Source organism: Plectropomus leopardus, chromosome 14 (assembly GCF_008729295.1).
Source record: "Plectropomus leopardus isolate mb chromosome 14, YSFRI_Pleo_2.0, whole genome shotgun sequence".
NCBI classification, from domain to species: Eukaryota; Metazoa; Chordata; class Actinopteri; order Perciformes; family Serranidae; genus Plectropomus; species Plectropomus leopardus.
In genome coordinates, this window is record NC_056476.1 from 21306489 (window position 1) to 21334239 (window position 27751).

Sequence of the window (27751 nt, forward strand, 5' to 3'; positions counted from 1 at the left end):
TCAAATGTGTGAAAGTACACATACAAATAACCAGAGGCCAAACCATGACTGGCATCCTGACACGGAGACATGTTCCACTGCTCATCTCAACTTTGATTCAGTGTTCTCTAAATGTCTACTGCCGCTGTATCGTGAATATTCATCTAAGCTGCACCTTGACCAGTGTGTCATGTTTTAAAGATCTCTGAAACCACATGGGAGCTGTTCAAAAAGTATCGCTGAGTTTACCTCTAATCCATTTTTCCTCTGTGTCATATTTATTTACAATCAATTTGTTGCCGCGGCAGTGCAGTTGCACAGAGACAGGGGCCTGGAGGAAGAGGCCGTGTTTCCGAGCTACCAACTCTTGTAACAGTTCAGTGGGTACGCCTTGGCGGTGCTGGGGGGAATGCGGAGGAGGAGAGCGCAGGAGGGGGGAGTGTGGGGGTGTCAAGGGTACAGACTAACAGTAGAAAGTAGGGAAGGCTGAGGAGGAGAGATAGTGCAGGATTTGTTGAGAGTTTAGCAGACATGAGGAGAGCTCCTGAGGGCCTTTAGCACACACACACGAATACACACACTGTCGCTCTTTCCCCTAACTTTACTGTGTCAGCTCTCACTCATTCCTTCATCGTTCTCTCATTTTTCACTGTCACCATGCAGATTCCCTCATCTGTTTTTTTGCTCTTTTGCTCATGCAATCCCATGCATCTTATTCACATGTTGTATCTTTCTGATACAGCGTCTCCCTTTCTCTCTGGGTGTCCCTTTTTTTGGTGAGCGGGTATGAAGAGCATACACAGTAGGCATCAAGGCCTCTGAGAGCTATCAGAAGGAGACAGGCTCTCCCTGGTTGTCTTGCTTTGCTACAGATTGATATCAAGTCTGCTGGAGGACACATCATGCATTTGTGCTCTGACTGAGTATGTGTGTGCTCATAAATGTGTGTGTCTATGTAAAATATGTGTGTGTTAATGCATTCACAAAAGCAGGCTGGACACAGAGGAAAAGCGACAGCTCGCCCGTTAATTACTCAAGCTAATAGAGCAGCTGCTGATTCACTCCTGTGTCAGTCAGATTCACAGTGGGATGGGGGGGCTCGGGCAGGACATGTGAAGCATTAAGATGGACGTGCTGTGACTCTGGACAGAGGCTAAGTGAGGTAAAGAGAAAAGCCATTAGAGTGATGTAGTCCAGGGACTTCAGCTGTCTCTGGATGAGGACACAACAAAAAGTTTGCAGACAGCGGACACTGGCAGTATTCAGGGGGCTCTTCGGATTAAGTTAAAAAAGTTCTCAGACCCAAAATGTTATGAGTTTCTTAAGAGGACTTTAAAGCACAATTCCCCAACATTTTGTAATGATTTTCATCTCATAGAAACTTCTTTTGCTCTCTAACTAACTTCTCCTCCGTATCCCCTGAGTCCTTGCGGCCAACTTGTTTCCATGGCAACATGTCCTCAGACAAACCCCTCCAATTTAAGTTGACACAAAATAAGCAGCATGTGTGGTAAGTTAGCTAATTAAAGACAAGGTTTCGGTGAGTGTAACGCAAAAACTACTGTACTAGCATTTGAGCTAACAAGCAACATTTTAAGATGGAACATTTTGACAGTTTGCATTGTAGTCTAAGACCAAATGTTTATTATATGTTTGTTGACATTAATAAAATATATTTAGCAAATGTATTATTTAAGATTTAAGACATTTATGATATCCAAATGCCATTATGACATGATGTAACACTCTGATAATCTGAGAAGTGCTAATCTTAAAGGGATAGTTCAGATTTTTGAAACGGTGTTGTATGTATGTATGTATGTATGTATGTATGTATGTATGTATGTATGTATGTATGTATGAGGTACTTATCTATAGTCAGTGTATTACTTTCAGTACATGGAGGTCAGCGTGGCCCCAGTTTGGACAAGCAGGCAGGGGTGCTGACAGCCCAACACAGAAGCTAAGCAATGTACTGCTGTGGCAAGGGGGAAGAAACAAGAAGAAAAAAGTATTTTAGCCACCCAAAAAAAGGCCCATTTAAAACAAGTCAATATCAGTTTAGAGTACTTCATACTTGGTCTTCTACAAGGTCTCCATTAAACTAGCATCGCTTAGCTTCTCCAAATAAGGAGCATGTCGACTGACATCGACTGTAGGTTATACACTGACTATGGATAAGTGCGTCATTAAACCTGAGAAATAAAACAAACAAAAAACCCCTCAACTATCCCTTTAATACCATTTTTGTACATTTAAACATTTTCATTATACCTTTTGTAAGTTTTCCCTAAATGATCCCAAATCAGACCTCCTTTTTTTAACAACATCTCACTCCTGAAGTATCATTATATTTGTTCAATCTGAATGAAAAATGAACAGTATTGATTGTAAAATTTTGGATGGTCATGCCACAGTTCACTGGTGTTATCCATCATTTAAATTCTTTTCTTAACTTTTTTTTAATACAAACCAGTCAATGGTTTTGCTGGTTGTTTTTAAATTGAAAGCAATCCTAATAAGGACAATAGTTGTTGTAACTTTGTCATGCCTGAATTCAGTTTTTGCGTGAACACTGTACTACAAGCACTACATTTTAGACTTTACAGTCACAAGAAAATAATCACAGCAACTTCTGGTGTGATGATGTGTTTTCCACACACAAAACAAGAGCAAATCTCATGCACAACAACTAGACTTTTACAAATCATGCATGTCTTTTACACATAGTTTTAAATTTAATAGTGAAAAATGCAAGATAGACGCTCACAAAGTACAACACATGGGAACACATGGGAATTGTAAATGAAGGCAATGGGTAACATTGTGTGTACTTATTTGTGTGTGTGTGTGTGTGTGTGTGGGTGGGTGTGTGGGTGGGTATGTGTTGAGGTGGGTTGTGAGACTCAGGAGAGAAGACAAAAATCGATGAGGATATAAGGCCATGAATGCAAAACAGAAGTGTCCAGATACTGCAAAGGATGATAGAAAGGGCTTCCCAGAATGCAACAGTCAGCATATCTCTTTACAGCACCTTTTGCATTCATGGTGTAATTGTGTGGCAAAAGCAATGTGAAATACTGTGAATCTAAACTTTAAATCTACCCTGCTGCTACTTCAGTGGATGTGAAAATGCTCTCAGTATCAATGCATGCAAATCTTTGAAACGTCAGATTTTAGGTTGCAGTGAATGACATGAATTAAAATTACAAGCTACAATTTCCCCAATTGCTACAGCAGGGGAGTGGCTCTGAGCAGGGTATGGAGGAGATGATAAAAAGATGCCAGAAATTCAGCATGGACATGAAAAATGGAAACAGAATGGTGAAATATTCAGACGTTAATTAATGTCTATAAATAGGAATAGTCTGTGATTTTGTGGCATAGAAATGCCGAGCGCTCGTCAGCACAAAGGGTTCCGCTTACGAAGTACATTAGAAGCAGAGGGACACACTGATAACAGAGAGAGTGTAAGATTATGATAAGCCTCATCCCTGCGGTTTCTATGCACTAAGATTTTGAATCTGAGGAACAAAAGTGGGGAGAAGCTGAAGGAAGTGTATCTGCAGAGAAGGATTTGTGTGAGCGGTGGACCAGGAGAGGGCGCCCTTCGCTCGATGGAGTGCAGTAGAGCCAAGCACATGCCCACAGATCATGGACACACACATGCACACAATGCAGCTACTTAATCATATTCACCAGCAGGAGATACCAATCTTTTTCATGGCCATTACTTTCAAAGTCTCTTCTAATCTTACTTTCTCTTTGTCATTTTCCAGATATTCCACCTCCTTCACTCTACCCCCCTCCTTCCTTAATCCCTGCACTAAATTTTTCCACTCATGTCTTTCCTTAGGCATACCCAGGACTGACTCAACACTACTGTACTCACTAATGAGCATCCTCATCCAATGCCAGTGTTAATTTATTCCTTCTGTTTAGCATATGCAAATACAGCATCTCTACATCATCAAATCAGTAGAGGGAATTAATGCTTATTGAAAATGGACACAATGCAGTCTTTGCATCTACAGACACCGCAAGCTGTGTTGCCACGGAAACAGGATGCCAAGGTAGATGTTATAAATACAGAAACTACCGAGGGCACCGAGGTTGTTCACAACTGTGCAATTGTGTGTCAAGTTGCTCAGCAAAAGCTTGGACTTGTGTTTGAGCTGGAACCGTTGGCTGAATGATGATCTATGAACTTTGGCGGAAGTAGTTTAAGGTTTGTTGATGCGCCACTGCTGAGTATTCAAGAGAAGTGCCACGTACTGTGTCTTCCTGACAGGGCAATCTATCAGAATAAGGACATTTTCAGGGAGGAGCAACGTTTTGTAAAAAGAAATGGAATTTGTGAGCGAGTGCAGTCAAGCTGATGTTGCTGTCAAGTCAAGATTAAAATTCATACTATGTAGCCTATATACTAATGTATATATACACACACAAACACACACACACAGAGGCCCACACATATTGAGCTACGACAGCAACAAGCTCTCCATCACATACTGCTAAAATATCCCTGGAAAAGTTTCAGAGCTTCACACATCTATATTCATGAGGTTATTATAAGGTTATTTTAATAAGTGTCCACTCTGTCAGAACACCTTGTTCTAAGACCAGTTGAGAGGTGCACCCTAGGGTCCTCCATATTCATGCACTGATTGCCAGCCACTTCAAACAAACACAACAGCTCATCCTTCTTAGAACTCATGTAAAATATTCCACAAAAGCTTAACATTCGTAAATCTCTTCACGCACTTTTCTGTTATTAATTAAACTTGCGTGGCACAAGAAGAGGATTGTAAATAGAGCAATGAATAGAGTGGATTGGATTAAAATTTGGCCAAGGTCTGGTTTACAGAACTTTTATCAATTCAAAATAACAGTAAAACTGCTGATTTACCAGATTGTCAAGTTCCTTATCTGCTTAAGTGCAGATGATCTTGCTTGTATGCCCCATCAAACATTAATTTCACGCTGCGAGATACTTCACAGTTATCAGTTAGAACTCTTAGTTCCAAGTTTCCAAGTCTCTCTTCATCGCCAAGGTTGCTGCGCCCTTGCTCTTACTCGTCAGCATGTGTCTCACAGCTGGGTAGGGTGTGCATTTAGCTTTCTAATCATGCGTCTAAGAAACACAGCATTCAAAGGTAGACATCAGTCTTGCACTGTTTGCAGAACAAAGGGCAAAAAAGAGGAGCAAGTTCACCGAAGAAGGCAGTTATTACTAAGATGACAAAATAGCCATGAGTCTGACAAATGAACGAATTGCTGCGTGGCTGACGCACGTCGGAGCAGCGTTAGTGAGGGTTTGTTAGTGGGATGGATGGCATGGAAGCCCATGTGCATGCAGTCTCATTGCAGTTCGAGAGGTTAGGTCGCCCCAATTAAACGCACAGAGAGTAGTAGTAGAAGATTACTGTGTGAACTGCGGCCAGGTACCTGAGTATATCTCCCTGCTCTTCAATTTCATCAGCAACCTCTTCACACCTGCAATGATGTGAAGAAGCCTGTCATCATCACAAGTTCGCAGCAAACCAAAAAAATTCCCCCTCCCTCTAACATGTGGGTGGAGAAGATCAGGCCATACAGAGAACCTCATATGATCCTTTTTATCAATTTTGCTGGCGGAGACATTGTGTAGCAGCAATAAAACAACTGATAGGTAACACTCGCAATGATAAAGGTATCAGTTTGTGGCCAAATTGTAGGAAAAGGGTTGTTTCACTACATATCTAAAAGATCATCAGTCAGTAGGAGTGCAAATAGCCAGCAGACAAGATTTGAGCCCACAGATGTACAGTGCAAACACAAAAACAGGTAGACAGACAAATGTAACCCACCCACTGAGCATCCATCCCCCCAGCATCGCCACCCACTCATTACTCCCACTGACTGGCTCTCTCTGTCTGCCTCTGCATCGTGTGTGACTGGTGTGTTTACTGGAGAGGGGACATCTGTTTGGTCCTTACCTGTGTTCCTGTCTGGTAAGATACAGCAATGCTTCTTCAGTATGCCTGGCAGCACCTTCCAAGAGACAACACGGAAGGGGGAGAGGGAGGGAGAAAGAGAAGGAAAGATGTTAATATCACAGCAGCTCAAAAGCAGATAAACAAGGTGGGGCTCAGAGGAAAAGCACTGAGCCATGCTGCGACCACAATTACAGAGTAGCGAGAGACAACCATTTCTCACACCATTTGCATCAAAAGGAGCTGCTCCCATATTTATCTGAGACCTTTCTTCAGCGCCGCGATCTGAGCAGCGAAGCACTAAATGACGGTCCCGGTGTGGATGTGTGTGCCGGAGGTTCATTTTCAGCTGTGTATCTCCGATTCAAACTACAAACAGTCAAAGGTGGGTTAAATGGTGTGTGAAGGAAAATATGATATGCTGTCAGAACACCACAGAGATAAAACATCGCTCGATTGAGTTGGGGAGAAAGGTTGGCAATGTTATCAGTCAATCTGGGGTGGTCACGTCAACGGGCCAATTTTAGAAGCTTTCTCTGCTCCGTCAGCAGCTCTGCTATGCCAGGAAGTTGTAGCAGCAAATACAACAGCCAATTATTGCACTACTCACAAGCCTGGGGGGTCATGCTAATCAATAATACATGCTTACAGTCTACTCTGTGAGGAGTTCTCTAAAAATGTAATCGATCTAAAGTTGTATCTTAGCTGCTTATTTTTTTGCTACCATCACCCGTCTTCTGCAGGAAATCTCTGCTGTAAGGTTACTGTTCGTTTGCTTGTTTATTGTCTATTCATGAAAACACATAAGTTCTACCTAGAGGTTCCTCCTTAGTACATGTCTACAAACCGTGTGATAGGCCTGCCATCATGAGGTGAAAGGAAAAATAAAAATGCTTTGCTCAATAAAAAGCAAAGCATGATTGGGACATTTGTTGATTTATTTTCCCAAAAAAGAAATAAAATGAACATCTGAGTGTCAGTGTCAGAACTGTTAACTGTTTTTTTGTTGTGTTAACAACAATGTCAGTTAGATCTGGTTAGGTCAAGGCTATGGAATATTAAATCATATATTTAATATAATCATATTTTCTTTTCTTTTTTTACTCTCAGGTGTGCTTTAACTACAGGTTATAGACTTATTGTTAAAATACAAAAATGGTGATTCTAATTATAACTTATCTGTAACAGCTGAAAAAAAAAATCATATCATGCATCCCTAGTTTTCTTCTTTTGTATTTTTGGTATGATCTGACAGATTCATTGAGCTGAGCTGTGATGCTGAATCCCATCATTGGTGTTCACAAGGCACAAATATGCGAAATTTCCACTAGAAAACAGTCCAGGGAACCACAACAAAGAAGGAGATGCGGAGGTGGCTCAGCAGGTGCTATCAATGCCTCTTTGTCCTTGTCTCTGACTGACAGGCTCATTATTGTCCAAAATGACTTTCCTAATACAGGCAGCCTTCCTTTTCTTTCTTTCCGCTCCATTTTTCCTCATGATAGTGTTAAGATTTTTTTACATTTGCACTTTGTGGTTATCTCCGTCTCCTCTGTCTCTCAGAGTTATTCTATTTCTCTCTGGGACTGAACAAGACCGATCAGATAAGTGTCCCTGTTAATTAAAGAGAGGGGCATATATAAAAGTACTCTTGAAAAGAGAGAAAAGACGGGGAATAAAAAGCAGAAATGAACTCTAATGGCTCGTCTCTTGGGGATATTCAATGAGATATCAACCACCTACATCATTCATACAGGAGGAGGGCCTCAAATACACAGGCTCTTGTCATCCAGTCTCACTTTCTACTTTATTAGTAGCATATGAAGAGGAGTGGTAATCCTGAATTAATATAAGCACTTCATAATAGTTTGTTCTCATAAAGTGCATTTGTCCTTGAAATCTCGTAAACTCAATTTATGCTTGATTTTTCAAATTAGTTTAAAGTATAAACTCAGGACTTCTGTTTAAAACTCTAACAACGGGTTCTGGTGCTACTCCATGGAAGATTTGTTTGATTGCTTAGAGTCATTTGGCTTAAAGCAAGAATATTTTTGTATCATAAAACTGTCTTGCTTTTTCTGCTCACACAACTGCCTCAAATCAGAGTCCCTGTACTCTTCTTGATAGAAAAGCGTCATAACTCGCTTATTTAAGCTTAATTAAGACCACCTGTTCCTGAGGGGGTGCATATTCATAAGATTTGATCATTAATATAATCAACACCCTCTTGAGTTACTCATTCCCAAAGTTATTACCAATGAGTGCAAAAAACCCCAAAAACTTCACACTGCTAAGCTTCGAATCCTGCTTTTGGAAATAAGCAGATGAAAAGAAGTTTTGCAGTATCACTAGTGGTATAAGAAGACCTTAAACAGTTATCTAATAAATATCAATAGCTGTCAGGCAGCTCTGCACTGTAAGGGACACAGAGATAAGGAGGGAATGGTTTAACTTCTCTCTAAAGCAAAGTGGTATATGAGTAATATGGGAGGCAGTCAAAGGGGGGAGATAATAGCAGAGATAGAATGAACACTATAGCCTACAGTATGTAACTGTGTTGGTGCATCAGAGGGTAACATTGGACAGAGACCTGCATGAAGACCCTGATGTAAGTGATACAAATTCTCTTAAATCACACAGAAGTGACAACTCTGTTTGTGTATGTGTCTCTTGCATAAGCCCAATGTCTTGCTGGACCAGCAAATCCACTTTTATCCTCTCTTAAAATGAAATATAGTGTATCTCCAATTAAATACCTACAGGACCCTTTCCGTTGTTACCAATGTGCTAGTGCGCTACTGTATTAATTGAAGATTTAAGTCATGTACTAAACATTATTTTATGATTTACAAGATTTTATGAGAAATATATGTACTAAAGACACACTGAACATATTGGCAGATACCTGAGAACTCAATTATGAATTTGAGCCAGCCCTTTAGCTCAACAGTGATAGTCCAGGATAGAAAGTGCACACAATTGTAGCCTGTGCTCTACTTGATGGCACAGAATGGCTGAGCCTGTACATCAATTAGATCTTTTTTAATTAATCTTTAATTTTGGATTTGATTTTTCTATATTATATATATGTATATATATATATACACCTAAGCAGTAAATGTTACACTGTAATTTCAGAAAATATTTCTGTCTTAAGCAAAAAAACTCAACAACAAAAAAACAAGGCAGTTTTTCTTAGCTGGTAAAAAGTTGATGTTTTGGATATCATTGGTTTTCACATGAGAGCATGGATTGGTAACATGGTCTGGCACTATAATTTTAATTAGTGAGCTTAACACAGTTACAAGCCTCAACTACAGCAATATGTAATCACATATAATATTTAAGTTGTGATTGTGAAGAAAATCTTACTAAAAGTATCCTGTCAAATTATATTGTCTTTGTAGAATTTATTCAAATATACTTTCACACAGAATAAAAAGGCAATGTTAAAATCATTTTAAAGATAGTTTTTAATGTGTGCACTCCACACGAGAGAACAAAGCTGCAGATTTGATATCTGATGATGGCAAAACAGACATACTGCATTGGTTATTGTAGTGATTGAATATGTAAACAATTTGTTGGACTAAAGGACATCCTTCCGTCTCATTATTTCACCTGTTTAACATGAAAGTATCTCTTCCCTGCATGCCCTCCAAGATATGCAACAAAATGCTACTCAGTAAACAAGTGAAAAAGATCACATGTGGTTGGTACAAATATCTCTGCTGAGATGAGAGAGGCAATGATTGGTTTGTATGACTCAAACAGCTGCATGATATACAGTTCTAATTGATGCTGGCTAGCTGGCTGGCTGGCAGAGACTTGTACTGGAGGAGTGTGGAAAACGAACTGTCAGGGACACTCTTCAGTGTTTCAGACACTCAGAGCTGTCACTTGCCTCTCATTTACGGTTTAAAAGGATTGGAGTCTGGAGGCAAGGCATCTAATTTCACATGAGGAAATGTGCTGGGCATCTATTTGTTTGTCTTTTTAAGCTTATCCAGGGATGAGCACAAGAGAGGATTTATGTCACCATGTTTTAACAAGACAGATTTACAAGACAAACCAGGACAATCCCATGGACACATAACTGGGACAATTCGAAATACAAAAAAAACTTGCGAATCTGGCTTGGTGTTTTGGGTATTTGCACAGATTAGTTTTCTCAGTTTATTCATAAATTTGAATAGCTGGTTTCATTCAAATCGCAGTTTATAGGTAGCATGATTTTGTACAAAGACCAGCTGTACGTATGAAATAAACAATCTTGACTATATTAAAACCTAATTAATTTTCATCTCCCATTAAATCAGTCATTTAATTTTACAGTTTTGCAGTTTTTGTGGTTGTCAAAGGAAATTAATCAAAAGAGAAAAGAAGATCCTCAAAGACAATCCACAGCAGTGCCCTTAGGACTAGAGGCCCAATCTTATGAATGATTCTACCAACCACATTGAGTCAGTGAGTTAATAAAAGGCTCCATTTAGTAACGTTGCAGTTTACCATCAGGCTCTTCCAAAAGGACTTGTTGCCATTCTCTTACTGCCTAAGGCTGTAAGAAAAAGGATTCAGTGGAGACATTGTAAAAAAACACAGCTAAAGTGGATGTTTTCAGTGACTCATATTGTTACCCTGTTAAATTTCTAATGGTGTATGGGTATGCACTATTTTGGTCATCAAGCAGGCAATGAAAAAGTAGTTGCTGGTTATAGAATTGTTTAAATCTTACACATGTATTTTGCTTAACCGAATTTCTCATTACAATCCTAAATTCCCAAGCTAGACATAAGCTATCAATGCAATTTCAATATCACCCATTCTGCAGCACTTGGACAAACCATGTCATACCAGGAAAAAACATATAAACACATTAATTTTGTTTCTAGGGTGAAAATTTATTTCAAAGGATATATGTGTGTGATGAAAATATTTATACAATATGTTGATCTGCTTTCTGTTTTTTAACTTCTAGACTAGCCGTGTGCAAGAAAACATCCTTATCCTAGACAAGAATTCATAGCTTTAAACTATAAAAAAAAAATGTGTAAAAGCCTTCAACATTTAAAATTAACAGTACATACTGATAACATCTGGGTAAAAATGTACTGCTGTAATACATTTTTTTTGTTGTTGTTAAAATGTTGGTGCTTTAAAGATATTTTTGTCAACTCTTTGTCAACTTTGTCAGATTCTAAAAAAACAGAACTTGATCGGACATAACATGAGTAAGCTAGATCACAATGAATCCTGTCTCACTTTCTGGTTTCCAAAAAGGTAAGTACTGGTAAGATTTCTATTTTTACATGAATTCATTTAGTAACATTACTATCAGGTGTGTCTCAACAATAACAGGTCAATTCAGTAGCCCATCTTAATCAAAACAAAAAATATGACTTAAAAATGAGTATTTTGATTAGAATTAAGAGAAGTCCTCTGCAAGACTTCACCTCCATCAGATGACACCCATTATGTATGCTGTTCACGAAAAAAAATTATATCATTAGGAGGTTGGTCCATTAAAGTCAGGACTTTGAGATTTTCAAATGTATTTTCCAAGAATCAGTAATATAGTTAGTCATTCTTCACTACAGTGTGGCGTCACATATATATCCACTATAGCATCAACTTCAGCCACTTTTAGAATGACTCATCAAATAAATATGAAATTGCTGATCCTCCAGGCTAAAGTAGCAAGTGGCACATGGAAATTCACTACTGCATCCATTTAAGTTATTCAGAAGGTTATTTTTCTGAGAATAAACAGAAAAACAAGGCGTATGCATGTTTTTTTTCTTCAAAATGTTTTGATGGTTGGTTCAAATATAGTTACATGTCTTGGACAAAGCAGACACTGAGCTATGTCGATCTTTTCACAGAGACATACTTTACAGTATAAGAGCACTCAAGAGAGACAAATGCAAAGACGGCAGAGGCAGAAGAAGAGAAAAAAACAACCAAATGCATGCTCATTAACTGAAATGAACAATCAAATGGGCCGACTCCGGTGAATCACACACCATTTGAGTCCATGAGGAAACTTCCTCTCTGACACAGCTCTCTGAAAATGACCCCAGATACAAAAGTACTGATTACTTCACCCCCCCCGAAAGTCCATTTGTCTAGGATATTGTGTTTATCTACTGTTTGATGGAGCCTGCCTCATCAGACTGGAGACTGAGGATCAGAAATAGGCTCCCTGATTTAACTTGTGCAAAAGCTGGTGCTCATAAAAGCAAAGTTACGACATTAAGAAGTTCAAGTGAACGAGTCTTTCTTCTTGTTCTTATTCTTCACCCAGTAGTGACCACATAGTGAACCCTGTCAACTTAGCTGTACTAGACATTGGCAAAAATGCCTCCAAACAAGTCAGGCTCCATTGCACTAGGTTTATTTAATAGCTCTGCACATGATCTGAGGCTGGGGGCTACACAGCCTAGTTTGATCATGGCAGTGAGCGGTCAACAGGAACCGTTCTTGTCCCAGTAGTGTTTCAGGATGCTCACAAAGCAAATACCTGTCTACATGCAGCCCGGTGGCCACACAAACACACACAGACATACAGGCTCACTACCTATGTCCCCACACTATTACTGCTGGCTACAGGCAATTATCACAAGTGGCAGTGTATAATAGGATATCTTGGCGCCTGCTGCTGAGGGCTAGAGTGCAACTCTTGGTGAGCTAATGGAGATCTAAGAGGATGGACGGGAAGTGGAGTCACTCCAATGTATCTCAAAACTCTTCCAGTTTGCCTTAAGCACTGTCTGCCCCCTTCTTAACCGGGCAAGATATCAAATGCAGTGGTGTGCCGATAGTGCAAAGGATAAGGTTTGCACTGTAACCACTCAACAAAGCAATAGCTAATGAGATTCGGCACACAGAAGTGGACAGAATACTAGAAACGACTTTTAATATAATGCAGTCCAATGGCGCAATACCGTAAGGCCTCGAAAATTGACACCTGTCTAACATTGTGTCAATAACAAGTCAGGCCTGCAAGTTTGACGAACAGCTGAATCAAAGCAAATACAATATGACTCCTATAGTTTTCAGTTAGATTAATACTCATGTAGGACAAAAGGAGGCAGCAAACTTAATTAACAACCTTTACATCACTTATTTCAAGCATACACCACCAGAGACATGGGTAGGCCTGTAGATGAAAGAGGAAATGAGAAGCTGACGTCCCCTCAAGATGCTCTTGGATGGAGGAAAGTGGTGCACCTGGAAAGTGCAGGGACATATTTGCAGGGCTAAACAGAGGTCAAAGCTCTTACCTAAAGTAACCTCTGGTTAGCTTGCCAAACGGCAGATCCGCCTAAGTGCACTGTAATCATGGCAACAACAGAACATATCCATGGTCACAGATTGCTGACTTTTATTGAAAAAGACATGATGACACAAGATTTGGTTATTGAACAACAGCAGCAGGGTAAAGGTTAGGGCTGCGTATTGGTCAATGCCTTTAAGGTATCAACTGAAATAACCCAGTACCAACAAGTATTAAAACTTCAGTCAAGAAATATCTGCATTTGATCCCTTATGTACCCAAATCTAGAAAAAACACCCAGATTGGTATGGTTTTGCTTGCAGCCAGTCACCCAAAGCGTTCTTCAATTTATGTGTTGTGATAGGCCAACTACCACTGCCCTTACAAACCATACGGTCTGTGGTAAAGTTGAGTGCGGCGTATTTAATGGAGTTGGCAGTTCAGCTTGCCAAGATACCACCGCTGTGATGTCAAACTAACCAACAAGGATCACTTCCAGGTAGACAACCGGGGATTGATTTTAATTGCAGAGATATGTGAAATCTGCAAACTTACAATTTCTGTTGTAATGTTCAGCCATGATTGTAACATTTGAAAATATAGAGTTAAACATGGTGGCCCATCCTATCTGATGTTTGTGCTGTGCTTATCAGTTTAAGTATAAGGAATATTTAGAACAGGGCTGTCTGACGTCAATGTAGAGTGACACGATTTGCCCAGCGCCTTTTCGTTATATGTATGTGATGCAGGAATTTTTTACCTGCAAGTCGATGTGAACAAACGCTGTAATTTGATCTATACTACAATTCTGTGGCATCTGGTGGCATTTTTTGCACCTTAATGCTTTCATTCACGATGGTTATCAAAGGAAGCAGGAGAAAAAAGTATCAAATGAAGAATTCTTTTGGTATCAGTATTATTTTAAGGACACTGGCATTTTGACTGGTATGGTAATGATACGCAGCCCTGGTAGTACTTGTAGGAAAATTGCATTTATGTTAAACGGCTTGGGGCGATTAAAGCACTAAGTAGTTCTCTGGAGCTTAATCAAATCTCTTAGACCTGTCCCAGTGTAAAAAAAAAAAAAATCTGCTGCCTAGATGCCCTTTGCTAAAGTGGGCTATTTTATTAAGCCAATATATTCAAGTTCATTGCTGGGTTTAAAGGATCTGGTAAAGACTCGGTTTTAAAAGAGCTGGGCCTGTCGCCAACAGTAATGGTATTAGGACTTTTACTCTACAACGCAGACCTCCAGTACACTTGGAGTTGTAGCGGGTCTTTCACTTACATTAGCATCAAATTTCACAATTTGACAATGTTAACACAGTGGGCCTTATGGGACACATTTATAATTCCTTTTAGGCCATGAGATGATTTACTTTTGTTTGTAGTCAAAGAGTTTCAAAGACACACAGCTGACAAGAGGCTGCTGCGCTAACTTTCAAAGACAGCAGCTGTTTCGATGGAAATGTACTCGCCTGGCTGACAAAGGAAGCCTGGTAAAATCATCATAAATGATGACATTACCAACTGGTATCACACTGTCTGTATTTATGAATGTGCAATTAGAACAGAGAAGAAATGTTACAGATAGTATACCAGCTTGCTAATGGACCTTGTAATGAGTAACTTTTGACTTGGAGCTATGTGGCAGCTATTGCAGTAACAGAAACAGTGGGAGAATATACGATGACACCCACCTGCCTGGAAGATCTGTGCCCGCCGCAGCACAGAGGTGATTAACTGAGTAGTGTTGGTGCACAGATACACACACAAAGACTGTACAGTATATACAGTGCACACACTTAGCTCTTATGCATTATTAGATTCATAAAGCGTTGTCCCGTTCATTCCCTCTGCATCCCTCTCCTGGAGCCGAACTATTACAGATGCTGGGGGCATTCATCAGAAAACGAATTGAGACATAAAAGAGAGGTTAAGTGAAAGAACAAATGTGAACAAGATGCATGTGGAGCTAAGAAAAGTATTTAAGTGAGAGAGAAGAAGGATAAGAAGAATGGGACATTTGTCACGCTGAGTGGATGAATAAGACAAGAGCCTGCTGGATGTTTCAACATTTACTTGTAGTCCGTCTTGTCTACGTTAACCGCTGCTTCCACCTCCAAAGACCAAAAGTGACATCATCACACTCATAAATGTAGCGTTTCAAGTTTTCTATGCATCTTAAAACAGAGTATGAGAGCCTTATCGTGTCACTGCCAAGTAGGCAAAGTCCACACAAGCTTCCCATTGACAACTCCGCACGACTCTGTTTGCGTGGGCTTGCATGTGTCTGTGTGTGCATGCATGCAGGCAATTTGACAGCAGCTCTGGAAATATCCTGAAATGAGCTACCTTCAATTCCAAAGTGCTTCTGAGAGGAAATGGTGTCAGTTTCCAATTAGTTTTTTTTTTCTCCTTTATTCTTTGTACGCAAGTGGTAGCTTTTAATAAGGCTCTCTTCTTTTTAAGTAAATAAATTGCCTGGTAGGGTGAGCAAAGATTTCTTCATCTTGGATGAATCATCAGACTTTCATTCAAAGACTGATTCTAAGCAGAGGAAGTGATGCAGATGAGGTAAAAGTCAACCCCCCCCATGTAAAGCTGGTAAGTGACAGGTAATTTATTTCTCAGTCACATAAGGACTTACAGAGGGTACATGTATTTCTCACCTGCCATCTGGAACCTGTCCACCTACAGGTTCCCTCTCGTTTAGGTATACACAAGCTTACATATTACACAGGCACACCCAGACAATGTAAACACTAATCCACACAAACAAAGAATCTGTGAATTACTCCTCTTATTGATTAAAAGTAATTGCACTGGCTCCTGACTGCTTTCTGCAACACCACTGTTCTATAGCACTTCTTGACACCTGCATAATAAATGGACATGGGACACTTTTCTAGGACTTGTAACACGCTTGTTACTATGGCAGAAAATGCAGTTTCCATGTATGAACTGCTGTGCAGTGCACCCTTATTTTCAAAGATTACTGACTAAGAAAAGGTTGATCACATACACATCAAAGTTTCACCCAAGCAGCTGTGTGTCACTGAAGCAAGACTGGCTGGCTAAAAATAAAGGCTTTTTGTATTATTGAGCAGCGTAGAAGTACAACATCCAGGAGTATCTTGGTAAAAACTTCTCGCTGCGAGGGCGAACAGCAATAACTCCATTGAGCTTCTAAAGCATTGCAATGAATATGTTCTCCTATTTTTAGCACCTCTGTGATTATGATGTCTGACTATTTGAGTACTGGCAGCCAGCACTTTTTGTCACTCAGTGTGTGTTGAGTACTGTGTATTTGCTGTGGATTCGACAGCACTGCTGAAGCAGACGTTTTATACAACTTCAATTCTTTTTGTGTCGCTCAATCATGGGAATCTATTGGAGCCGAGACATCAATACTTGCAACTTGCACTGAATATTAAACAACACGATGTGTCAGAGTACAACTGACAGTGATGACGAGCTTTTTACTCAAACAGGCAGTGAACTTTTTATAATCCTGCAGCACCCCCGACAACTGAGAAGCTTGATTCCTGCAGCAGTAATAATCACCCAATCACAGGAGTCGCACTACTTAAATCAGATAAATCAGAAGGCTTGTGGGAATTGTGCATATGCTGTTCAATGCCTTGTTCACTGCAAGGTATTATGTAACATGTTTATACAGGTCTGTGTAGTTCCTTGATTCTTACAAAACCTACAGCTTAGCCAATGCCTTCTGCCATTAAGCTGTATGGAGCTCTGCTCTCATTCAGGATTGCCAGCGCTGGGCTTGGGCTCTCTCAGATACAGTCAGTGAAGCTCACCCACAAAGACTACAGTCGGCATGATACAAACAGTATTATCTGACAGCACACAACAGGAGGAGTCTGGGGAGATCAAACCTGACATAACATCCATTTGAGAAGTTAGCCTTGTACTAAGAGGTCTTTTTCTGCCTGAGATGCTCCTCATTCAAGCCTTCTCCTCAGGGATGAATGTAAGTGCAGGAATGACATCCATTAGAGAAAGCTGAGGAGTGGTCAACAAAATGAATGTGCATGCAAAAGTGATGCACAATTCATGTCATATGCTGTTAACTGTGATTAGTAACCACATTTAAATGAATCTGCATTTCTTGTAATTAATATAGTTGAAATAATTGTGGAAGGGTTTTACAAGTGTATCATTTTGAATAGTCCAAAAGTCTGATTACATTACACAAACCTACACATCCTGCAACCAAACTGTAAGCACACCCATTTTTCACTACTGCATAAATCTTCTCATTCACTGTAAGATAATCAAATACAGTGTTTGATTTCTGCACATGTCATATTTAGGAAAAATATACTCAAAGATTTATAAAAGAGAGAGGGGGCTTTACCTTCTTCAGAGCTGACATCCTAGGTGGATCCTCCTCCTGCAAAGCCTGTTCACATGCTGAGGTCCCAAGCCAAGTTTGGAGGGTGCGCAAATCCTAACTCAGCCCGGTGCTGATGCTGAGCCATGAGGTGCCTGCTTAGTATTCTCATCTCGCTTCCACCCCGTCCTACAGCTGGCTCCGTGTGCGCACGCCCCAAACTGCTGCTGTTACAAGATTCAAACACATGGGGAGCTCTAGTCTGATGCATTGCGCTCATTACACTTCATGAAAGAAAGTTGGCAATAAAAATTGTACTAAAAAATAAATACGGCTTGATTATTTTGGCAAAAAGATACACATACAAAAGTGACTTGCAAAAGTGATAAAGAAGAACTATTTCACATTTAAATTTGTTTTGCATTTAAACATACTGTCAGTACTATTAATCAGTGGTCTGCAGCGCCAAAAACGCTATAATATTCGACATATTATCAGAACAAGGCTGCTTTATTTGCCGAATTAAAGAGCAAATTTGACTGATTAAAATAGCATATTGCTATATGATACAGAGGCTACATATCCTTTCTAAAATTAACGTTACCTTAAATTGACAATAGTTTCAATGTGAATCGTTGCGAGTACACGCAGTGAAGCCATGCTTACCAGTCTGTGAGCTGCTGCCTTGAAGGGAGAGTGCAGCTGGGGGAGTCGCTGTACTGTTGCACTTTGGCAAGCGTAGCTGACGTCCTTTTTGAAAGCATAGTTAACGCTAGCCATTTCTTCGGCTATTTTAACACGGAACGCTACAAATGTCGGTTAATTGACCGGGGTAGGATGTAACCGGTGTCTGATTCGTGCTAATTAGATGAGCTAGCAGGCTGCGTAGCTAACTCAGCTAGCTTGCTAGCATATTAGTTATTGCCACATGTTACATTGAAGTTACCGTCTTCTTCGCCTCCACTCACATAAATATATCAATATGGCACACAGGAAAGAAGGTGAGCATCGCCAGTGTCGACGACAACATTGTCAACGACACACAAACATGTGTGACATACAAAACTGTTGCATGCAACTGGCTAGCTAGCGTAGCTTAGCGGCCTAAGTCTCGCGTTAAGTGGGCTCTAGCTAGGTTGTAAACAAATGCACGTGCTACAATGTCAAGTTAGGGCTTCAGTCAGTTTTCACATTGCGTTCCCAAACTTTGCTTCAGTATAAAATAAATGTAATGTGTCAACAGCAGATTACTGAGTTTGTATGAGAGTCTCTCTCTTCGCCACTTAGATCCTGTGAAACTTAGTTTCCGGTGATGTTTTTACTTATGTAATTATTTCGTGTAGTAATCTCACCAATAATTTGCATTATTAACCTACATATTTGATCAGTAGTGTTTTATGAACTTGGTCCATTGCCGAGTATATACTTATTAGTAGTCGTATTAGTAGTAGCCTATTAGCAGTAGTAGTACTTCAACTGTGTTATCGAGATGGCATTCATTTAATTCATTAAGCTGCACTAATTCAATACCGTCAATATCGTCATTTTTTAATGCATTGATATTTAGACTTCATTACAACATCGTCACCCCTGCATCGACGCTGTATTTGGGCAATAGTTCTGTGTTTATCATTTTAATGCAAGCAGCATTTATTACAAATGAGTAAAGAAATACAGCTAAAATGATGTACTGATATACAAACGCCATCTCACTGATGGTGTTAACTACAAACCAACATTAAAATTAAGGTATCCAACATAAACCACATAATTATAAACATACTACTAACATATTACTAATACTAGTTAAAAGTGCCATTTGTGTTTTGATACATAAAACAGCAAACTTACCAGCAACCTACAAACTTCTCAGTCCAGCACAAGGCATGATGGGAGCTGTGGGCGTCGCCATGACATTTTTGATTAGTATTTGTTTTGCATTGTTAAACTGTCAGATGTTGACAAGGTGTAAATTTATTTAGTTTATATTATTCCTCCTCACATACATAGTTAAAATCAGGTATTTGACAATCAGCATCTCAGTTTTTTGGTCTTTTTTCTTGTCACTTAGTGTTTCAATCAAAAGTACTCCAGAAGCTTTACCCTGCAGCTCCTAAACTGGAGAAGGAACCCAGCCCACCAAGCATTGTAAATGCCCTTTCCAAAAAAACCTTTGTGAAAAGAAAAGCATCTCAACGAGACACCACCAGCGGTAAGATCATATTCCTTTTGCCAGTGATAGTTGCTGTTTACAAACAGAATTGGGGTTTATTACCTTCCTTTATTTGCCATGTCTGTCTCAGGAGATGCAGGCACACTGACTGCAGCCAATCCAGGCAGGCGGATATACACGGTCCTTCCTCCTCCTGCAGACTACAAGACAGATTCAGGGGAATCCGTCACACTTTCTCAGTTAGAAAGCATAAATAGTGCAGAGCACCCAGCTGGTAAGACGGCCATAATCTTACATTTATGGACTTAAGCTGTGCACCATAAAGCTAGAAGAGATTTACTGCATAGGGTTTCTTCACAATGGCTCTCTTGTGTGTTAAAATCACTCTTCTTGATTGTCTCTGCCACTCAAATTAAGGGAAACAGACAGTGATAATCGATGGTATTTCTGAACTGAAGAGAACTTGAACGCGGCACAGATGGTGTTTGAGCTTGGCTGATTTTCACTTTGATCTGTCTATTGAGTGTGTTGTTTGTCAGAGTAAACTTGTACAACTTATCCACGCTGAAGTTAAAATGGATCATTTAAAGACAGTTTATTTTGTCATTTTTATTTCACTTCCTCTTGTCATGGACTGGTGGAATGATCACACTGTAATGAGAGTTCTGGCTCATTACAACTGTCTCTCTACTCATCATCTGCCTTAATGCAGACCTCCATCCACCTGACAGGCTTCTGCATACGGCAGTGTAATAGAAGAGATTTGTTGGCTGAGACAGTGCAGTGTCTAAAGGTGCCCACTAGAATAAATGATGGGGTTAAGTTTGATTAATTAGACTCGTCTGCCTAACGGTGCCTTAATTTAACATGTTTTCGATTTAGTGGGCAGTGAGCAAATTGCAATCCAGAGTCTTGTTTAAGCTTAGGTTAGGCTTCTTAAAAGTAATATGTCTATCAATATAATATTATAGAAACATAAGTAGTTAATTTGATATAGTAATGATTAATGTGTGAGGAGTGAATAAGACAACCCTTATGTGAGTCTTAAATCACCAGATCCTTCTCTACACTGTGTTTACATTTGGTTTGAACTCACAGTCTGACTCATAGACAGAAGGCTTGGGCAGTATCTATTTTTTTTCCATTTCCCTCATACCTTCCTGACATTTTATCAGATTATACGGTATATAATTGTATTTGTGTTGACAAAAAATAAAGCTTTGCCGCAGCTGATACTGACACAGCAGTGGGCTTAATGGAGATGATGTGTTGAATAAAAGCTTGTGGCTAATAAGCTGCTTTTGGATTTAAAAGTCATCTCAAGATAGAGTAAAGTAACAATGTTTGGTCTGCCATCACGCTCAGATTCAGACAGCTTTATTAATCCTGCCAGGGGCAATTTGTTTGAATAACTTGTCGTGCACACATACTATAACATACAGAAACACGTAAACACATAAATTGATAAGTAATTAATAAAAATAAAAAAAGTTGCCCAGGGCTGATTTTGTGTCACTCTGGCTGACTTTTTCTGGACCACCACAGTGTGCACTACTCTCTCTATGTTATCATGACAAGAATGATATTTACTTCCAATTTTTGTGGCAAATGTGGCTGTTACAGAAGTGCATTTAAGCTTGAAAGAATTCTCTGTTAATTCAATACAAAAGGACAGAACTAATAAAAGTTTCCATAAATATTTCAAATTTGTACACTCTCTGGAAAAGAGGCCACTCAGTGCACTTACATTACTGCAGCAAATGGTACAGTGCTGCCCAGATGGCCTGTCAGTAGCAAAATGCGAATGAGTTCAAGTTAATTTTCACCTTTTGCTTCATTGATTCTCATATAGACAAGTCCTGTATGTGACTTTTGTTTGCTGTCACTACAATCCACAATACACTAAATTCAGCAGTGGCTCACTCTTAAATTGCTTTTCAGTATTGGTTGTTGCACTGCCACTGTCTCAGCTGCATTATGTTCTAGCTGAGAGCCAGTTCACTGCTTACTAGCGTGAACAGGTCACTTAGAATTCGATGGGAGCTGCTTTCTTTGACCCCCTCAAGGCCTCTTGAGTTGTTAAGCAGAGGTGAGATGTGTCGAGGTGAGGAGACAGCTGCTCCGCCAGCAAATGCGCCATTATTGAATGGGCGAACAGTTAAGCTCTAGTCATTAAATTTAAGGTTTAGGTAATAAAACAAAACAGAAGAGGGATTTAACACAGGTAACTTTTTTTTTAAACCTAAAAACAAACTAGAAATCGACAGCAAAAGAAATCAAACTACAAGGCTGAAATAGAGCTGTAGCAGCCCTAATGATGATTTCCATAAGGTAGGAGGAATGCGGTACTTGGGCTTTTTTTATTTAATATTTAATCTCTCATCAGAGTGCTGGTTTCAAAATAAGGGAAATTGTTAAAACCATCATGGGAGATGAAGACTCCATTGCACATGACTGTAACAAAAAAAAGACTGAATAGAGGATTTTGTCAACTATTCTGTCAAGATGCTCCACATACTGTAACATCATACATGCAGCACACTGATTCTATTCTAGTAGTTAAGTAGCAGCATACTGATTCTATTATATAAAATAAAATATAATAGTAATGAAGACTTTGTTATGGTCACAGAGAAATGTCCATAGCGAACTTTAAAAAAAAAGCAATAATCTATTAGGAAAAATACAGTAAAAATCAGGAAATACACAGGAAATGTACTTTAATGAACCACCTTTGGTTGCAATTTGTTCCATATAAGGCCAGATTCAGCAGGTTTTCTTTTCAATCAGTAACCACATGAGCTGGATATGCTGATTAGAATGCAATCAGTGATAAACACAGTATCTAATAAGTGGAATCAGCTGGTGTGGTGATTTTCTGTAGGGAAACCTGCAATCTCTCAGCTCAAAACCGCCACATTATTGGACGTTACTCGCAGAAACCCACCAAAATCTGCTCGACAAGCTCAAACGTGTGATACAGAATCTGTTCTTTTAAAAATATGAACTCAAGAATCTGACTTTGCTTAAGAGTACATGTGCATATGGAACATAAATGGTTTAGTTAAGTTTATCAGTGTTTTGAAACTAATCCATTTTGTCACCCACAGAAGAGAGCGTCCATGATAGCAATGAAGAACGAGATCAAGATGAAGATGACGAGGGGCAGAAAAGAAAAAGGAGGCGACGGAAAAGGAAACCAACGCCTCATCAAGACTCTGTGAAAGATGGAGCTGCTCCACTGAGTGAGTCCAGCACAGGTCAGACTCAGACACCTGTGGGTGAGGCAGGGGAGCGCATTAGCAGGAACAAAAAGAGGAAGCTGAAAAAGAAGCGGCACAAAGAAAAGCTACTCTTGATGGGTCTGATGCCCCGAGCCGCTGCCCTGGAGTTCACATACCGAAAAGATGGGGAGGAGGAGGAGGAAGAGGAGGTTAACAAGAGGAGAGCTGCAGAAGTGTCAGACTTCCTCAGGACAACAATGGAAATCTATTTGTCAGATTGTAAGTGTTAAGCAGAGCGGTGCTTGCCTTTTTGAAACTGTTAGTTTCTCTTTGCTAAATCTCGTTGCAATTGCTACAGCTTGTGCTCATTATATAATATTTGGTCAAATAAACACCCTGCCAAGGAGTTTGATTTTTGATTCATTTTGGGTGCTATGATGCACAAAGCTGGTGGCTGCGATGTAGTTTACAAACACATAATTAAATTCTGCCAAATGCTGAAAACATGTTGACGAAAACTGTCAAACAGAATCCATTGCACTTCTGCCACAGCACATCTGTGCTTTTTTTTGAGATGTGATGTGACAGCGCCAGCATGGACTAAACAGAAAAGTGAAAAACATAACATCAGTATTTGGAGGAAAGTGTAATAGCTAAAATTGTGGTGCCATTAGAAAAAAAAGAACTAGCTGGGGACACTTAAGTGTCTAAACATTTTTATAGTTGCCAGATATATTTATATTTAAGCGCTGACTTGTGATAATTGTCAACAGATAATCCAAAAGTTTAAATTTTCATAAGATGTAAATATAGGGATTTTTTTTGCAGTAGACAGGCGCTACAAAATCTGGCAAGTCGGGTGTGCAGAAGATTAGGCCATGAAAGCTCCTTGGTCTATGGTACCTGATAGAGCAATCTTGTAAAAGAGAGTCACCAATAAATGGTGAGTCTACACAAATATGAGATTCACCCAGTCTGGCTTTGTAAATAAAAACACATACTAGTGATGTTTTCTCTATTGTGATGACACAGAATCTAGACAATTACGCACAGTGGAGGCAAAAGCTATACAAGTAAAGCAGTGAAATATAATGTTGTGTTACACAACTGTTGCTGTATATTCAGCACAATTTCCTGACTAATGCAGCTGACAGTATGTTACTATTTTCAATCCTCTTCTCCCATGTAGTTTGAGAGGCAGAAATAGACCTTTGTGTATTTGTTCTATGTTAATCAGAGCCGCTATGTATCGGCCGATGTTTATCCTCTGACATTATCACAATGAAATTTAGTTTACATGAGTGGATACTGTGCTTTAATTTTCTATCCTCTCCTGTAATGAGAACTGAACCAATCGACATGGTAGCCCAGGGAACATTGTGCGTACGCCGATCAGGCTGCCATAATAGGGGTTAGATATTTTTAGATAAAAGCTTGTTCATAAAAGGATACAGCATTGGGCAAATAACCCTCACTTTAGAGAATAGGATTGTGGACAGTGTCCTAACATGGTGTTGGTTCTGCATGTATTCGGGTGGGCACATCCTTATCGGCTGGCTACTTTAATGCAAATTTCAGTGAGTGAATGCGTTCTCATGATTGGAGGGGAGCCCCTTTCAAAAGAGTCTAATAGGGCTTTGTCTGTGCGAACAGAAGGGTTATAATATCTTAACCTTTGTTTTGTTAGCTGCGGATGGACTACACCACCAAAATGTTTAACAAAGTACTGAATTATATTGTTGATTCCTTTAATCAATAGACCATCTCTTGCTTCTCCTTTGCTCCTCCAGCCTCGACGTGTATGGACAAGCCACCCCTCCTGTCTGGGACAGTGGATGACCTTCTGAGCAGCATTGCCAGCGGATGCAAGCCCACCTCTGTCCTGAAGCAGCTCCACAGTCTCAAGGCCTTTGTTCAGCAGAAACAGACAGACAAACTGGAAAAGGCACTGGAGGAACTCTGCAACACCTCGCCTATGTCTGCAGGTTAGTGATGCATCGATCAAAGTCTTAAAAGGGAACATCACATAAAATAAAATGATGCGATCTTTGCTTGTACTTAATACTGCGTCATTACATGCATTCATCCCTATCAGCCTCCTCTAACTGGGATCTGCCCCAGGCACTTCACTGACCAGTCCCTGCAGGTCAATACATGCCTCTGTCTGTCTGTACTTGCCTTCTATTCTATGCTCCCTTACTGTCATAGTCATTGTTCGCCTGAGTATACCTGCCCTTACTTGTCTTCACCAGCCTTTACCTGTACACACGTGTCCTTAGTTTGCAATACTAGAGGTGGTCTTGTCCATATTATACCTCACACTCAGGTGACCTCCACTACGAGCTAACTAACGTGTTTCAACTTGCTCATCTTGCCTTTACTCTGTAAACAGCCCAAACAACTCATGGGCCCCCTGACACGTTTCCACCTGTGCATGTGTGTTTGTGTGTTTGCATGGTTGGCTAGTTGGCTGCATAATAGGATCAGCGGGGACTTTGCTGCTGTCACGCGCACAAGTGTATATTTGTGAGAGGTGGAGGGACCAGCCAGGAGATTCAGGCCACTGCTATATCGCTGGCCACAAAGTGCTGCTTGTCTCTGCCTTTCCCTGTCGCCAAGACAACACCGTGCAAAAAACAGTTTTCTATCTCACGAGCAAAGCCCACAGTACAGCCTGCCTTAGTTGTGCCTTTCCTCTCATGCACCTGCTCCACAGCTGCCTGAAAGCTTTTTCTAACCCCCCCTCTCCTCACCTGCCTCATATTATGTGAGTCATGCTTCAATTCACTGTTTTTAAATGTAACCTCACCAGCAGATTGTATCAGAGCAGAGCTCCTTGTGAATTAATCTTTCTAGTTTCTACAGATTCACTTCACTCTTGTTGTATTTGGCTTTACGTTTATGAATCGCTGCAGTGTAACAATTTTAAATGATTTGATCAGGATTCCCACAGTCATGGAAAACCTGGCAAAGACATGGAATTTCCCAATCACATTTTCCATGCCTGGAAAAGTCATGGAATTAGGAGAAAAAACACTGAAATTTTTGGAAAAGACATGGAATTTTGTTGTGTCATGACATTGTTACAGTAACCTTCCATAGATTACCTTCCACGTAATGTAACGGGTAACGGGTCTGTAAACGTAGCGCAGGCAGAGCTCCCCATGAGTTATTTTTTCCTCAGCAGCAGTTTGTGTTTCAATTTATTGATCCATTCACAGCTGATCAAATCAGATCGATGGATGAGATATGTGATAGTAAACTTTTAGACCCAGCAGAATGAACAGTTAACTCTCACTTTCAATGCGTCTGACATTCTTCTGCTCTATCGGTGCCAAGAGTGCGCACTGCTCTCCAAGAGGTGCAATGCATAACCAAACGGTATATATATTCCAACAGTGCTCCCAATAAACTGTCCAGCTCCAAAAACAGAAAATCTATTTGTGGCAGATGAATTAACTGTGGCAGGTCACCACAAATAAATGAATGTGTGGGAATACCTGACATCCACCTTGTTAAACCAGCATTCAGTATTTTTAACATAACCCACATCCACTGCCACGCATGCAGTAGCTAATCTGTGTGGCTGTGTGCCTTTAAAAGTTCTTCAAGTGAGTTCACTAAAGCTGTCCTCACTCTATCCACCCCTGCTGTGGCAATCAGCTGACTGCAGGAGCAGGTTGAGAGCAGATTTCCTTTGAGCATATTTTTCTTCGCCCTTGAGTCCCTCTCATGAATGACATTGGTTTGACTGCTCCTCTTTACACTGTCTGCTTTATTACCTTCATAGATGACTAAATATAATTCTAACTTTTCAAGAACAAGAAAGATTCAGTCTTGGGGGAAGACAGACGTGTTAGGTTGAGTGTCTACATGCAGAGATGCAGGAAGAACATTTGCACACTGGCTGGGGATTTTGATTTAATATGCTGAAAATACAACAGCAACTAAGTCTCTTTGGTGAAGCACTGACTGTTCCTCTGGTATTGTCTTGTCAGCTGTAACTGAAATGTTGCTCTCTCTCTCTGTTTGTGTTTTAGAGGAAACCACTGCAGTCGTTTCACTGTTCCAATACTGGATCACAGACATTTTTCCCATGCAGGGAGACAAGAAGACAGGGCTTCCTACGATGCACCCATGAGATAGTGAGTCACACTGAAACAGCGACTCTGCTGAAAGATTATTTCTACTCTGCTCCTGAGAAATGTTGTGCTTTGTACAATGTTGGACTTTTCATGGTGCCGCATAGAGTATTTTTGTTATTAAAGATTTTTGTATTTGATCTTTGTCTAGTCCATTTTTATGCCTCAAATTGTACAAAAAAAAAACAAAGCCAACCAATCTCGAAGTGGGCAAATTCTTCTGTGCTCCATAACCTTGAAGTCGCCATTATCAACCAAGCTGTTACTGACCTCCCTCTTTGTTAAAGTTATTTTTTATGGTATTAACTGGCATTAACATAATCCGCCCACCTCACCTAACCTTCTAATTTCCAGAGTATCAAATGTCAGCTCTACTTGGAGCTCCAGTATTTTTTGCAGATGCTATGACATTTAAACTCGGCCATTTTACCCAATAGTTCCTCAATTATCTGCAGTACACTCCCCATAAATCAATTTCTAACCAAATTGTTATTTCACATGACTTTTCACATTTGCTCTTCACCCAACTGCTCTGGATTAATTAATAGTCTTCAGGGAGGCCATACTGATGATACTTAGTGATCATTAGTACCACTATTGCAGAGCCCACTCAAAACGTTCCTGC

The 27751-nt window shown here is 40.0% G+C and overlaps 2 protein-coding genes across 2 annotated transcripts in view; one reads left to right on the forward strand and one right to left on the reverse strand.

Annotated features, from left to right (window-relative positions):
- The window catches only part of dlgap2a (discs, large (Drosophila) homolog-associated protein 2a), a 190954-nt gene extending 173297 nt beyond the window's left edge, over positions 1-17657 (reverse strand). Inside the window, exons 1-3 of the mRNA XM_042500654.1 lie at positions 17612-17657; positions 5958-6012; positions 5428-5475 (exon numbers count right to left, since the gene is read on the reverse strand). Coding sequence (XP_042356588.1) covers positions 5428-5475; positions 5958-6012; positions 17612-17629 — 121 coding nt within the window. The 5' untranslated portion in view covers positions 17630-17657. The remainder of the gene's footprint in view (positions 1-5427; positions 5476-5957; positions 6013-17611) is intronic.
- A 627-nt stretch (positions 17658-18284) lies between these two features.
- On the forward strand, positions 18285-27266 carry LOC121953967 (glutamate-rich protein 1). Its single transcript, XM_042501255.1, has 6 exons — positions 18285-18588; positions 19659-19799; positions 19891-20034; positions 22871-23263; positions 24775-24969; positions 27025-27266. The coding sequence occupies exons 1-6, from the start codon at positions 18570-18572 to the stop codon at positions 27123-27125; spliced, it is 993 nt and encodes a 330-aa protein (XP_042357189.1). The 5' UTR covers positions 18285-18569; the 3' UTR covers positions 27126-27266.
- The last annotated feature ends 485 nt before the right edge of the window (positions 27267-27751 follow it).

Bases quoted from the DNA above. Each gene is read 5' to 3' on its own strand.
- LOC121953967 (XM_042501255.1), top strand. The intron at 19,800-19,890 runs GTAAGATCATAT...TGTCTGTCTCAG, and splicing joins TCAACGAGACACCACCAGCG to GAGATGCAGGCACACTGACT. The intron at 20,035-22,870 runs GTAAGACGGCCA...TGTCACCCACAG, and splicing joins TAGTGCAGAGCACCCAGCTG to AAGAGAGCGTCCATGATAGC.